Source organism: Montipora capricornis, chromosome 6 (genome assembly GCF_036669925.1).
Source record: "Montipora capricornis isolate CH-2021 chromosome 6, ASM3666992v2, whole genome shotgun sequence".
Lineage (NCBI taxonomy): Eukaryota > Metazoa > Cnidaria > Anthozoa > Scleractinia > Acroporidae > Montipora > Montipora capricornis.
This window is the reverse complement of record NC_090888.1, coordinates 7,818,726-7,833,725: the sequence shown is the minus strand read 5'-3', so window position 1 is coordinate 7,833,725 and position 15,000 is coordinate 7,818,726. Positions and strand designations below refer to the sequence as shown.

Here is a 15,000-nt window from a genome sequence, read left to right as displayed (position 1 = left end):
AAAATTGAAATTTTAATTTGTGCATATCAAATGAATGCAAATTATTATCAGACAAATTATGCGCATATTGTAGTCCCAGCTCATGCACTCCAAAGTTTACTCACTGACAGGTTTTTATCCATTTGTGGTGGGTAAAATGAGTTCCAGTATCACTGGGGAAAAGTTGTGCATGCGGCGGGATACATGTAGGAGTAGTGCCCACTGCTGCCGTAAGTTACGGTAGAAGCTAAAGAAAAAGGAGCCTTTGGGTTGCCTTCAGCTGCGGCTGCGGCATCGGTGGCTGTGCCTGTCTCTGTTGAAGGTCACAGGGACCTGCAGTTAACCAAGGAACCTTGCATTTCAAGTGTTGCACCTTTACCAATATTGTTTACAATGCCTTTTCAACACATACTGTTACAGTAATTATTTACATGTACAGTATGCTTCTTAATCAACTTTACCTTGACAGGGGCTTTTAATCAGGCTGCCAACTACTTAACAGTAGAACTTTATGAATCCAGAATTTTTTGCCAGCTGTTTTATGACGTGGTCACTTCTGATGTAGGTCATGACCTTTCCACTGTGTGTACTTCTAGCCTTCTTGAAGGAGTGGGGTCAACTAGTTATACGTCATCCATCAAGCAGAGTCAGCTGTGAAAACTAATCATAGGTTAGTGGTCACAATCTACACCACAAGTGATCACATCATAAGACAAGAGAAAAAAAACAGATTTTTATTGACTTTACTGCCACCACTGACCACGACCTCCACACATTTCATGAAGTGAATTTCCTAGTTTGTTGCATCATGTGTCTGGACAGCTGTCCAGTGTTTGTCTTGATCTCATGTGATGTCGACAGAATTTGACTGTTCTCTCTTCTACAAGGCACCTCTAACTACAATGGACACCCTCACTCTTAGGGGCTCTGTAAACATCAAGAACGGAAATGGCAGTGGAACAGTATCTGTGTCGGCAAGAAGGGTCTTGTCCCACAGAGCCTGGGGCTCGGTGAGTGGTGCATTACTTTTTGAGTTGTCTTATAAATCATTGAAAAATTAGTTTTATCAAACATGTTAATAAAGGTCGAATTACCTGACCGTGAATGATTTGGAAAGCTTCGCTCTGATGAAGGGCTAATGCTTGAAATGTCAGCTTTTCAAATCGTTCACGGTGGTAATTCGACCTTTATCAACATGTTTTGATTAAACCAAATTTTCCTGTTTCACTCTCCCACTGATGCAGCACCACAGTTTCTTTAGAAACTAGAAATTTGTTTTAAATCATTGCTCAGACTGGTAAATAACAGATGGACATGGGAGGTGGTGCTTTCAATGGGTCATGTTGTGGGTGCTAAACTGCCTGGAGTCTTGCCATTTTACATTATTGTTTTTTGATGCCTGCATACATGTATAGATTTTCACTAAAGGTACATGTAATTTTGTCATGAACACTTTGGAATTTGACGAGATAAATTGAATGCTTATTGAGCTTCAGATGGTTCAACTGAAAGGAGATAGAAGGACGATAACAAAACTATAAGTGAGACAAGAAAATTAAAGCAAAGAAACTGATGGACTTACAGCTATTTTCTCTATCTGGTGTTGGTGGTAAAAATAGAACTTAAACTGTTCACAAGATGACTAGCGACAAAGCAAACAAGTGAAAAAAAAAGGAAACTGGAAAAATGGGAATTATGAAACTGAAGCAAACAAGCAAAAAAAACAAAACTGGAAAAATGTGAATTATGAAACGAATAAGGACATGATACGAGGCAGCTAGCATGTGTGAAATAGAAGTTAGAGTACACAGTAGCTGCTTTTAATTTAATTTAATTTTAGTTTGCTAACCAAAATTGATGGCAGTATTTCATACTAGGACTACAATTGTATTGATGGTTTGCATCTGATGTCTCAGTGGCCGTGTCGGTGTACAGAACAATTCAGTGAAATGTCTTTTGGGATTTGACTCTATAATATCATGTAGAACGTGTGGGGCCATTTTCTGTTGTTTCGCACACTAGCAGGGCAGTCTCATCATGTGGATGCAAACCACGATTTTCTCGACACATCTGAATAATGTACGTTATCGTAAAGGGAAAAATCAACATAATTTTATGGTTGTAGGTAGAAGTTAGCCCATTCACTCCTGAACTTCCCACCCCCACCCCCACCCCCCTCCAACTGAAGAGTAAAATTATCTAGTGTTAAACAGAGTAAAATCTACAAGTTTCACCCCCAGGGTTCAATGGGTTATTGACCAATAATGTAACCACTGACCCTCAGCAAGAGCCTTATGAAATAATGTATTTTGTACCATATTAATTAAGAAACATTTAGAAATAGAAATACATTATATTTTATTTTCATCATAATATATAGATTACATTTGAGGCTGGGGAAGGTCCTAAACTGACCTTTCGTGCATTTGCCAACGTGACACAAAGAAGGTAAGCAGTGGTATATAGACGTTAAGAATAAATGGTAAGTAGTATTTTAATTTTCTTGCATTTGGTTTCTTGCATTTAATGCTTGGTGTTCCCCAATCCAGCAAAATGTTCTACAACAGGCCCGTAACTAGGATTTCATGTGGGGGGGTGCTAATGAGGCCAAAGTGGACCAAACTACCAAAATGTATTTTTGATTGTCTGATCCATTTATTGGGAAAGTAGCAATACATGAGAAATTGTAGCGGGAAAGTACACGGTAGGAAAGTATCCACTCTTGAGGAGGATACTTCGGATTAAATCTAGATCTGGATTTTTGAGATTCACCAATTCAGCATTTTTTTGGGAAAGGACTTGAAAAAAGTATTTTTGACAAGCGGTTTTCCATGCAAAAATGATACACAACAGCTACAAATGTACGGTACATGACAGTTTAGCCCAAATGTTTTTCTCACTTTTACCGTACGATCGAAGACATGAATAGGTCGAAAATAGTTAGGTTTCCTAAAAATTTTACACCATAAATATCACAAAAAAGTTTCTTGACAGCAATAACATTGTTAGCATCTTTCCTACAGCGAAAAAAATAATGTTTTTCGTCGTTTCTTTTTATCGATCGCCAAGATATTTTTTTACTGATGGCATTTTCATTTAAGAACTTCTCGAAACAAACTTAACCGCTATTTTTTTCTTGTTTTTAAAATTTGCACGCAACTCTGGGTTTGTTTGTTTGCGTTGTCATGGAAAATAATTTCGGATTTTGCGATTTTTGACACTGGAAAATCCATTGATCCGAGATCAGAAACCCGTTTTTGGTTTTTCCAAAAAAACGCACCCTTAGCTGTGCCCTCATTGAAATGTTCTGAATGGCCCAGGCTACTAGGGTGCAGTTGGTTTTAGTTTCCCAGTGAATACATTACTGCTTTTTCCATTCTTTGATTTTATTTAAATGTTAAGTTTTAAACCTCAGTTTAACCGACTGCACGAGGGTGCGAACGCACCCCGTGCACCCCCCCTGGTTACGGGCCTGTACAACTTGCAACATTTTTTGCTTAAAGTGTGTATCACTTCAACACAGTTTTCCACTTTATTTATTCTCTGAAATCGTCCCAAATACATCCTGTTGCTTTTAGAACCTTTAACTTTTTAATTAGCTTTGAAAGACGGAAAAGTGGTCATACTTTAATCCACAACAGAGCAATGAAGGGAATGAAAGGTTTAATACAGGGTTGACGCCACAAATTAATTTGCATCAAGATAGTTGTTTGAAAACAACTAATACGATTAATATGATTACATATGGAAAGCATTCGATAAGATACTATGGCCCTTTCCTCTGGTCAAAACTTACAAAAGAATTGCGTACTGAAGGTAGTCTGCACAGATTGAAGACTAAAATCAGGAGAACTGACCTGACTGGCATAACTGATGATGGCTGCAGCAATTGTGTGCTTTGGAATAATTAACTTTTTTGAGACTCTATGTCATTAAGCAAAATTTTACTTGTAAATAGGTTTTAGAAATCTTTTTAGTTTCCCTAGCTTTTACTATTTTTAGCATTGTTATCCTAGATTATTTTATTTTTGTGTCACCAATTAGTGCTGTGCACTGGAGATTCTCAACACATTAATAAAGTTCATCATGAATCTTCATCATTATCATCATCAACAGCAATGCAAATTAATTTGTGACGTCAACCCGTAGTGAAATTTCAATCTAAGGGTTCTAAAAACAATGTGATAGTTATATTTGTAATGATTTTGGAGAATGAATAAAGTGGAAAAGTGAATTGAGGTGATAGGCACTTTAATGTGCAACTGAACCGTACAGTAATTTTTCAAAATCTATGTATTTTTTAAAACAACATCCAAAAATATGTTATGAATTGGTTAAATCCACGATTTACACTAAATTTTTAAGTGCATTAATTGTTTTTTTCTTGATAATCATATTTTATGATGGATGCTGAAAAATGTGTTTCTACTCAGGGACAGGGTCAAGCTTATTGCAACGTCTACAAAGGAATATTGATCTAGCAGAATACATAGAATGTTATTTTTTTTTGGTAAGAAGACTGTCAATTCAAGGTGATATGCCAAACCGGTGTGTTGCCTTAGAAGACAACTTGTCAAAGGTCCTTTGCAAAGGTCACTTGGCCCAGTCCCCCAAGAATTAAAAAAAACCTCAGAATTCGGGTAGGGTACAAAATTCAAAATGATTTTAAAATCGTGGATTTAACCAATTAAAAATTTTTTTTTGAATGTTTATTGCTTTGAAAGATATGGAGATTTAAAAGAAATACTGTAAAATTGGGATTACACTTTAATAAAATCTGATGAAACGTTATCAATTAGTTGCAAGTCCTTTATTCACAGTTTGCCTTGATTATAAATAATTGTTGTTTTCTGTCAATTATCAGTTATTGCAGTGGAGGGATTGCTTTGGGAAGTCACGAAAATGGCCTCTCTGCTGGAGCAAACGGCAGTGAGTATAACCTTTTCTTCCCAGCATCCCCTTTTAAAATTTACCATTATCCAGTTGACTCTTTCAGATTTTTCACCCAAATCCTTTTCAGTGGTCTCGTTTTCCCCAAATCATCTTCAATCGTTTGGGATGATTGTGGAATGTAACATCAGAATGTAACCTCAATCAAGATGTTGCAGTATTTGTTGATGATCATTATGAGCGCACAAGCGGCCTGCAGGTGATATCCACTACTGACACTGTGCATCCCCAAAAGTGTTATCTGTATCTAATCTCATCAGAGAATAGTTATGCACACTCACGTCCAAACCAGTTATAGTGGAAGTGCCACTGCAAATGCTAAATACATTGAACTAACACTAAAATAGTTCATTTGCGAAAATACATTACCACAGCCCCCTTAGCAGTATTTGACACGGGTCTAAGTTTGTTTATGGAAACAACATGGCACACTACAGCCGTATATAATATCAGAAAAAATTTAAAATTGTCATGCTGGAGAAATCTGTTCTACTATAATCAGTCGATATTCTGACTCAGCAGTTCATAATGAATATTTGCGGGTTTGCGGTTTAATTGCACTGATTCTAAATTTCATAGTTCTGATTGTTCTTTTCTTTTGCAGTGCTTGCCAGACAACTTGATAGACACACTGTGGGCTACATTACTTACCAAGGTGGTCTACAGTCGGCAATGAACACCACAGTTATAAGAGAAACTGAAACCAGCAGGGCAGCCCTTACAGTTCATGTAAAAAGCTTTTTGAGAGTTTTTTTTTTTTATTGTTTAAGAGACATTGGCCCAACCATTTTCTACTTGTTAAGGACGGTGCCTACTAATTCAAAGGTATTTTTGCCCTGGTTTATGATTATGCGGGAAATGTAGATCTTAACCACTGTTATTGAAATCAAAAAAGAAAATTGGGCGTAACCACGCATTTTTCAAAGATAATTCATGAACAATATTTGTAAAAAGCCTTAAAATACCAAGCCATGTATGGCGTTCTTTCTCAAATTGAAGCTTAATTGTCTCTGAAAAATGCATGGTTACCCCCAATTTTCTTTTTGGATACCAATAGTACTTACTAAGATCTACTTTCTCTGCATAATTTTAAACCGCGTAAAAATATCCCTGTATTAGTATGCACCACCGATTGGAAATCCGAATATCTCGAGATGCGCAGAACATATGTGCAGTAACAATAGTAGGCACCATCCTTAAATGAATAAACAGTTTGAGTGTGGCCTCGAGCTGCTGTTGAAAATTTTAATCCAAGCTTTCGCTGATGGTGTCATAGATCAGTGAAGCTTTAGATTAGAATTTTCAAAAGCAGCTCAAGGGGCCTCACTGACTCAAAGAGTTTATTAATTTTTCTAAAATATGCTGCGAAATGAAAACATCAAACGTAATAGTCATTTTAAATTAAACTGAATTTTCTAAAATTTTGATATTATTAATTTTCTCTTTCTTTTCTTTTTTCAGTTAAGCTTTTCAAATTCATTTTTAATGGCATCATACACAAGGAAAATTGAAAAGAACACCAAGCTTAAAGCGACCGTAAAGTATGTGTGCCTTATAAGAACTCTCTATGACAGAGACAGTCAATGAAATAAAATGAACTTAACTGTAGTTGTTCTTGTAACTGGAACAAAATTAATTTGGACTGAAAATATGTTCTGTACAGCCTTTTAAAATTTGGTTGCTAAGGGTATTGAGGTAAATCTTGGAAAAACCTGTGTAGCTGCTCTAAAGGCTGCTTTTCTTTAGCGACATAAGCGTTAGCACAAGGTCCAGGATATAAAGGTGCATCAACCTATGATCAATCAGAATGTAAATTTCCCCCTCAATTTCAATACACTGTCAAGTAAATACAAACCTTGAGCCTGAGTTAGGATTTCGAGTTGGATTTTCCAGCTGGATTTTCCAGATGGACTTTGAGGTGGATTTTCCAATTGGTCAGTGTGAAAAGCAGACTAAGGTTATAATGGAACTGGTGAAAAAGCTCAAACTCTTTAGAAGTTCAAGAATATTGTTTTATGCCTAATTAGGCCTATGGTTAGCACTTCTAAAGGGTTTGGGCTTTTTCAACAATCACGTTGTAACCTTAGTCTGCATTTTACCCCTGGTCTGCATTCTCCAACTCGACCAACTCATTTTACACTGACCAACTCGAAAATCCAACTCGAAGTCCCACTTGAAAATCCAACTCAAAAATCCACCTCGAAATTCTAATTCAAAATCTAACTCGAAAATCCAACTCGAAGTCCAACATGTAATTTGAAAATTAGGCTGTCTTCGGGCTGACTTTTTTCAAGTTTGTGGCAAATCGCCTGTATAAAGGTCGTTTTTGCTCAGAATCATATGGACATATGCCATATGGCATATGGACTATATAGGTATGTGCCGCTGTGAAGGGTATGGTTTTCAAGCAGTTTACTCTAGGATAGAATATATAAATCATAGCCTTTCGGTCTAGAATAGGGTATCATTTTTCACAAAACTGACCAGTCGGTTGAAGATTTTATCAAGACTAAGGAAACCAGAAATTCCCACTCAAGAATATAAAAAAATCAAATCGGCAAAGTTTAAGATTACGTAACTCAGCCTCAACGGCGTCCATAAATGCCTATCATGAAACACCTCTCGATATTATTAACTGTCAAGAATCAGAATTTAGACGGAAATCGGTGGGAGTTAACTCTAGTATAAGGTAGCAAAATTCAGTTGAACTAGCTTTGGTATAGGCTAAGGGTTCCAGGGTCCCAGTGGCACATCCCCACCCAGAAATTCCTAAAGTGCCCCCCCCCCCCCCCCCCCCCTCTCCTCCCCGGGACATATAGCCCCTTCAACACCTACAATTATTGTAGCTGACTTGTGGTTTTTAAAGGCAGCTTTTCTATTTCTGATTGAAACCTAGGTAAAACTCTAACTCACGTTTAGGACTCCTGATTATTGGGAATTATTTCAACTGTACATGTAGTGCAAGTACACTGTGTGATCATGACTTGATTATTATTTAAGAACTGGGACGTTTGGTTCATTGATTGCATATGGATGTGAGAGACAAATCTCTGATCACAGTCACCTAGCAGCTACAGTGCGCATTGGGATACCAGATGGTGTGTGTTTGAAAATAAAGTGAGTTTTCGCCATCATCCAATTAACAGTACTTATTCCAATATTCCTGTAATGTGATTGGCTCTGGGAGCATCGTCAATGAAACTCTGTGATTTCCATGTGGGAATTAGAGCCATGTTGTGTGTAAAAATGCTTTTTCTTGCAGTGTTGGATATGTTCATGCAAATGATGTACTTAAAAGTCTTAAGAATAGATTTCCACTCTTTTAAGTTTCCCCCAGGAATTGAACTTATATTTTATTCCAATAACAATATTATGGTCTTTTGTTTGGGTTAAAAAACTTGGCATGTGATGACTGGAATGAATAAGCTCCATCGCCAAAAGGAAATTGTTTAATCATATTCTGTCAGTAGAATCAAGCTGGATATGATGTCCTTAAATTTGGACAAAAGCAAACTGTGTTTTTTGCACCCTCAAAACGTAGATGGCAAAATTAACAAATGGTGATTGGCCGAGACATTAATTGCCCTGGCAAAAATTACTTTCATTATTTTCATGTAGTAATATTATTTTTTTTTTTAGCAGGGCTGGTTTCATTCCCGGGTTTCATTGCTTTTGCGTTGTTGTACAAAAATAAAATTTTATTAAGGTGATCCGTGCGTTTTACAGTTTTTTGACGCCGACTAAACTCTGAAATGGCTTCTTACGAAACTGCACAGCGTAGAGCGTTTTTGAAATTCTCAATAAAAATTCTAAACAAAGGATACGAAAGGAAAGGAACTTTATTTACTGTAAGTGTGTAGTCGTTCTAGCGCTGGAGCACTAGTTGGGGAGACTGTAAACTGAAATTAACAATTACCGGAAATCAAGTCAAATGTTTGTTTTTGAGGGGAGGAGAAAACCGGAGTTTGCGGAAAAAGCTTCTCGGTGCAGAGTAGAGAACCAACAAACTCAACCCACATATGACGCCGAGTCTGGGAATCGAACCCGGGCCACATTGGTGGGAGGCGAGTGCTCTCACCACTGCGCCATCCCTGCACCCCAAGAAATCGCATTTATCCTCGTAACTTCTGCAACTTCTGAAAATACGCGTGATATTAATCCTTAATTTTACCAGGCCCCATACGATTCCCCAACCTATACTAATGCGGTTTACAGCCAGTAAGTAGCCTTAAGCAGCCTTAAGGCGCTGTTACACTGTGCAATTTTTCGTGCAACTTGTCTCGCAACGGCGTTTCGAGACAAGCTGCACGAATCGTTGTCCAATGTAACGGTCAAAAACGTTGTGAGACCAGTGGCAGAAACCGTTGCGGAAAGTAGAATTGAATTCTACTTTCCGCAACGATTGCAACGAATTTTTTAAGAATTGAGCAGTGTAACATCTATCCTGCAACTTGTGTTGCAACGGTTTGCGGCACCAGCCAATGAAAATGTTGCTTTAACCTCATGTGATCATCGAAACGAGACAAGTTGCATGAAGCGTTGCTCAGTGTAACACCCGTAAAACAACTTGTTCGTAATGTGAGAACGTTTGTAGAAATGGCGTTGCGAGACAAGTTGCACGAAAAATTGCACAGTGTAACAGCGCCTTTAGACTTTATCCAATACCTCAGATTCTCTTTCATACACAGACCTTCTGGCCGGTGAATTATATTCATATCTTCAGTCAATCGTTCGCAAAACTAAAATCACATATCCTGTTTTTTGAAACATAGACTGACACGTGCAAATCAAGTCTACAATTTCCCTATCACGTTGTCAGAAGACATTCAGCCTGCAGCCATATTTTACGGCACTTTGGTTCCTGTCGTTGTGTTTTGGGTTGTGAAGGCCTTGGTGGTCAATCCATTCCTCAAAATGGAGAAAGACAGGTGGGTGTGTTTTTTATCAAAATTGTAAGAAAAAATTCCGTTATTAGAACATACTCCTCAATATGGATCCGCTAACGTTCTTGATAAGATGTCCAACTTTGTTGCCTTGTTTTTTTTGTTTTCACGGATCCTTTGCAGATCTTGCTGGGGTTTATGAAAAACCTTAAATAGGGAGCTTAAGCACGCGCGTTTTTGACACGCGCACGGCAACCGGAAGTGAGCTGTTTTCCCTTGTAACTTGTCTACACACAACCACATTTATATAGCTAAGTATATTTTCTCCATTAAAGATGATTAGTATAATATCTTGGAGACACCACTGTCCTGGCACGCAAAATGTTTTCTTCCGGGTGCCATCCGCGTCTCACAATGACCACAACCAGGTTTTCTGAGCCCGCGAGACTGAGCACCCCCAGCAAACCATTGTTTTAATGAAAACCGCTGGTCAGCAACCTTGGCTCTGGTCATTGCTGTCTAAGGTCTTCCGAGGTTTATCGAGGTTTATAGAAAACATGTACCGTGTTTCTATCGAGTTATAGAAACACGAGTGATAGTTTGGGAAAACGAGAAATGCTGTGGGAACACGAGCCGCAGCCGAGTGTTTCCACAGCTTTTTCGAGTTCTCCCAAACTTTCACGAGTGTTTCTATAACTCGATAGAAACACGGTACATGTTTTCTATTTCTTAATTACTTCTTGATAACTTCGTCCATGTTGTACACAGTGAACATGATGAAATAATCGCGAAATACTAACAATGGAACGAGTCTCTGCTGCAGTGATGAAGAGAACGAAGCCAAACGTCTCCTTTATACCTGACACAACATTTTTGGAGAGCGATAGGTCTACGAGACACTTTTGGTGTTGTTTATTTGTCTGTAGCACAGTGACATGTACCCTGACCTGTGTTTTAGATCCGGCGGCGAGAAATCTACATTTCAACAAATTCAAGCCTAGCAGTGAAGTGGAACAGTTGTCACCTAAACCGAATTAAATTCACCTTTATCACTCGGCGGCCATTTTGGAGACCGTGGGGAATAAAGACTTTGTCTTTGCATTGTCTTTGCATTGTCTTTGCCCGTCCAGTCTCATACTGAATGAGAGGTTCGACGGGCAAAATGTTTGGTTTGGACATTGAATGATATGGGTCTATAGGGACTTGAAGATCTACGACGCGGTCGTCAAGGAGAACGCCACAAAACAAGAATATCATTGGTTAACAGATTCCTGAAAAATAATCTCGTGCTGCACGTGCAGCACGCATTTTAGCAAAAATTCGTGCGGTTCTCTGCACAACAATGACGTGAAATTACCAAATTTGAGGTTTTAACGACAACTTGAGCGCACAAATACAGACCTTTCATTCTATAGTTTTACTCCGAAACCGCTCGTACCAATTTATTTGTAGGATACTTCGCCCACACTGTGGGACGTGAACGAGACGGAACCATCGCGAAAGACAAACGACGGTGAAAAGTTATCTTTTGAGGTGACGTTTTCGTGGATGTCGCCGTCGTAGATCTTAAAGTAGAGAACTTAAGCAATGACGACGGCGACGGCACCGAGAACGTCATCTCAAAATATAAATTCGCGTCATTGAAATCACTTTGTAAACATATCAACCCTTCTTATATGACAAGGGTGTGGTAGTTCCTCAAAAATGACATTGGTCGGAACGGCGCTTAATTTAGGGGAGAAAATGAAACTTTAGCGTCAAGTGCTGACGTTCTTCTTAAAACCTAAAATTTGACTATTTCACGTTGTTGTTTTGCTGACGACGGCAAAGAAATGGACAAAAGTGAAAAACGCACGTGCAGGGCGTGCAAAGCGTGCAAAGCTATTGTTTTTGCCTACTAAATATGCACATTTGTGACGTTCTCGTTGCCGTCGCCGTTGTCGTTGCTTAAGTTCCCTAGTCCCTAAGACCGCGAAGCCCGCTTAGCGCTAACCGTATTACCATCTTCTTGCGCAAGAAATTTTCATGTTGCAAAAAGTAAAAGCGACGTCTACTTTTTGCAACATAAAAATTTGTTGCGCAAGAAGGTGGTAAGACGCACAACATACCACCAGCTCAACTTGCAACGCAACATTGTTGCGCGACAAGTTGCACGAAAAATGTTGCCCGTATTACTGGGCCTTAATGGCTTGGCTGCTACGAACTCCCATAGGTCAGTGATAGAGCATCTTTATAAGTAGTCCGAAGGTTGTGCAGGAGTAAAACAGATCCTCCACAGTCAGGTGGGACACTTTATGACAAATACTTCATCATTTTTCATCATTTCATTCATCATTTTATTAACATAACATACAACGGTAGTGCCAAACAACGAGACGAAAAGCGATCGTTCAAATGAGTTCAATGCGCGCTAAGTGCATCGTTTGTGGTGTTATAATGGTAATTGAACTCGAAAGAGCGCGCAGCGCGAGTTCGATTCGAAATCACAAGTATGATTTCAGATCAAAATTGCAGGACTCGAAGTTCAATTACCACTTTATTACATCCATTTAGAAATCACCCTTGTAATAATTATTTAATCAGTAAAATACAGGGGCCAGTTCCTGAAAGATGTAATAACTCTATTCCAGGGATAAATGTGCCTTATTCCAGGAATACCTTTATCCCCGGAATAAATTCTGTTGTGTTAGAATAGCAGATTTATCCCTGGAATAACTGTTATATCTGGTATAATTTATTCCTCCTTCCAGGAACCGGCCCCAGGATTTTAGTTAGTACCAATTTTTATTGATCCAGTTGGGAACAAAAGTTGTAAGATTCGCCACACAATGATTTTCTTCGTCTTTCATTTTCTTGCAATTTGATTGGTTGCCTTAGACAAGCCTTGAAATCTGATTGGTTGTTTTGTTTGGGTGCTTCTTTCTCATTGGCTGGGGAAATGGTGCGACTTAGAGCAAAATAAATCGCACTGCTGAGAGCCAGTCAGATTGCAAGGATCACCAGTGATTTCTAAATGGATGTAATAAAAGTACTAATGTACTCTATTTAAGCCTAAGCACTTGTTCGAGAATGGTTAGTTATTCAATGACCATCGACAGTGACATTTTTCATACTTGTAGCATTTACACCTCGACAGTCCTACGGAGGCTTGTTTATGACGAAAGTCAATATATGAAAGCAGAAGCGCATGACCTTGAAGCGTGCAACTTGCAACTCTTTTCCTTGGAACAAAGCTGGCGATTTTAGGACACCAATCTTATGCCCAAATATGGACAACAATAAGATCGATACTGCACGCGTGGGAAAATGCACGAGCTACGTTACATCCAAATAAGGAAAATTGTAAACTCAAAAACCCCAACTCCGCTTCAAGGTCATGAGGTTCTGACGAAAGCCATATATATTTCATTTCCTTACTGTTCAAGTAACGTTAATTAACAACTGCGATTATCAGCATTCACTTGATTCTCTCCGCAGTTTAAATATGTGCGGCTTCCATATATTAGCTTTCGTCGTATCTATATCCTCTACGGGCTCAATCATGATAATTCACATAAGACCGCTGCACCGGTATCCCAGAGATCAGAGTTCGAATCCCGTTCACGCCTGAATGTTCCAGGCTTTCCTTTCGTTACTTCTCAAGTAACGTTAATATCAGCGTTAGTTGTAGTTACACACACCTTTGGTTTGAGGCCTTCCGGAGGGTAAATAGCTTGGGTTTGGTCAAGCTCAGGTTTCATGTTACCCTTGGGGATGCGGTTTCACAATGAAGGACTCCCCTTAGGGTAAAATAATAGGGTATGATAGCCCACTTTCGATAAATTAAAATTCAGTCCGAAACAAAAGGCATCATCTCGAGGCTCTGGGGAATGAACTCATACAAATTCTCATATCTATTCCCCAGAGCCTCGAGATGATGCCTTTTGTTTCGGGCTGAATTTTAATATATCGAAAGTGATCTATTAATATAATAAGGGATCTTCGTGTATTAGCTACGTTCTGCTTTATGATTGGCTAAGCCATCTCAGGGAGCAGATAAACCGTACCGTTCAGTTCAGGAACTGTCATGGGAAGTTCTTTTGTTCTTTTTGGTTTATCCATGGAAATAATCCTAGGGCAGTTTCGGTCAAGGGAAAGCGTTTACGCACAAAAACGTCCTTGCCCGGGGGCTAGTGTAAGCAAAACTATTAACTTGGAGGCTTATGTGTTTGTCATAAAGCGTCCTACCTGACTGTGGCGTAGGAAGCTCGTGACGGAGTTCGATTCCTGTACGAGTATTTGAATTTTTTTCCTAAGTTTCCTTGAATCGACTTCGAAAAAATACATCTTTTCATGATTTGATTTTAATTCAGGGAATCGGAGGCCAAGAGAGAGAAATTCACCAAGCAGATGGCTGAGAAGAAAAGAGAAGCTGAAAATAGTGTAAGTTGGTGACCAAAATTCCTTGATTTACAACGCTGTCAATGTTGTCATATTTTGTTGCTTTTAATTCATATGAATGGTAGACAGTAGTGTTTGGTAAAGAATTCTGAATTTGTCTTTGTCGAGTTGTGAACTTTATTAGATATCAAAGGAAACTCTCATTATTTGAAACTTTTTACTTTGGAGTTTTTGACAACGTCGTCGGCACGAACGATGATGGGAAGCCAACGCAAAGACGGTCGAAATCCAAGTTCGCTTCATTGTTATTCTGAAATTTTCGTTCTAAGTCGTTCCGAATCCAAAATGTGCATGAACTGTACATACATCAAACTTGAGTTAACGGGAGTGAAAATGTAAAAAGAGAATTACTTAAGCAGGTATTAGGGAGCTTAAGTAGGGAGCTTTAGATTTTACGACGGCGACTGCAACAACAACGGCGCAAAACAATGATATCATTGGTTAAAAGAGCATAAATAATCGTGCGGCACGTGCAGCACGGATTTTTGCACGTATTCTTGCGGTACTCTGCATAAGGACAACGTGAAATTACCAAATTTGAAGTTTTGACGACAACGTAAGCATGCAACAGAGAATCTTTCATTCTCTATTTTCACTTTGTAACTGCTCGTACCAATTTATGTTTACTTTACTTTGTAAGAAGTGAACGAGATAGAATAACCGCGAGAGAATTATGATACAGCAAAGTGATATTTTGAGGTGACGTATTCGTTGAAGTCGCCTTCGTAGATCTTAAGGTCCCTAACAA

The 15,000-nt window shown here is 38.7% G+C and overlaps 2 protein-coding genes across 3 annotated transcripts in view; one reads left to right on the top strand and one right to left on the bottom strand.

The window, feature by feature from the left end:
* LOC138051401 (tetratricopeptide repeat protein 28-like) overlaps positions 1-15,000 on the bottom strand; it is a 695,954-nt gene that overhangs the window by 240,990 nt on the left and 439,964 nt on the right. The window lies entirely within an intron of this gene.
* LOC138051414 (dnaJ homolog subfamily C member 11-like) overlaps positions 1-15,000 on the top strand; it is a 126,967-nt gene that overhangs the window by 7,846 nt on the left and 104,121 nt on the right. For both annotated transcript variants that reach the window (XM_068897608.1, XM_068897607.1), the window contains exons 9-16: positions 867-989; positions 2,360-2,427; positions 4,844-4,908; positions 5,534-5,658; positions 6,391-6,470; positions 7,930-8,046; positions 9,702-9,857; positions 14,165-14,234. In XM_068897608.1, coding sequence (XP_068753709.1) covers positions 867-989; positions 2,360-2,427; positions 4,844-4,908; positions 5,534-5,658; positions 6,391-6,470; positions 7,930-8,046; positions 9,702-9,857; positions 14,165-14,234 — 804 coding nt within the window. The remainder of the gene's footprint in view (positions 1-866; positions 990-2,359; positions 2,428-4,843; positions 4,909-5,533; positions 5,659-6,390; positions 6,471-7,929; positions 8,047-9,701; positions 9,858-14,164; positions 14,235-15,000) is intronic.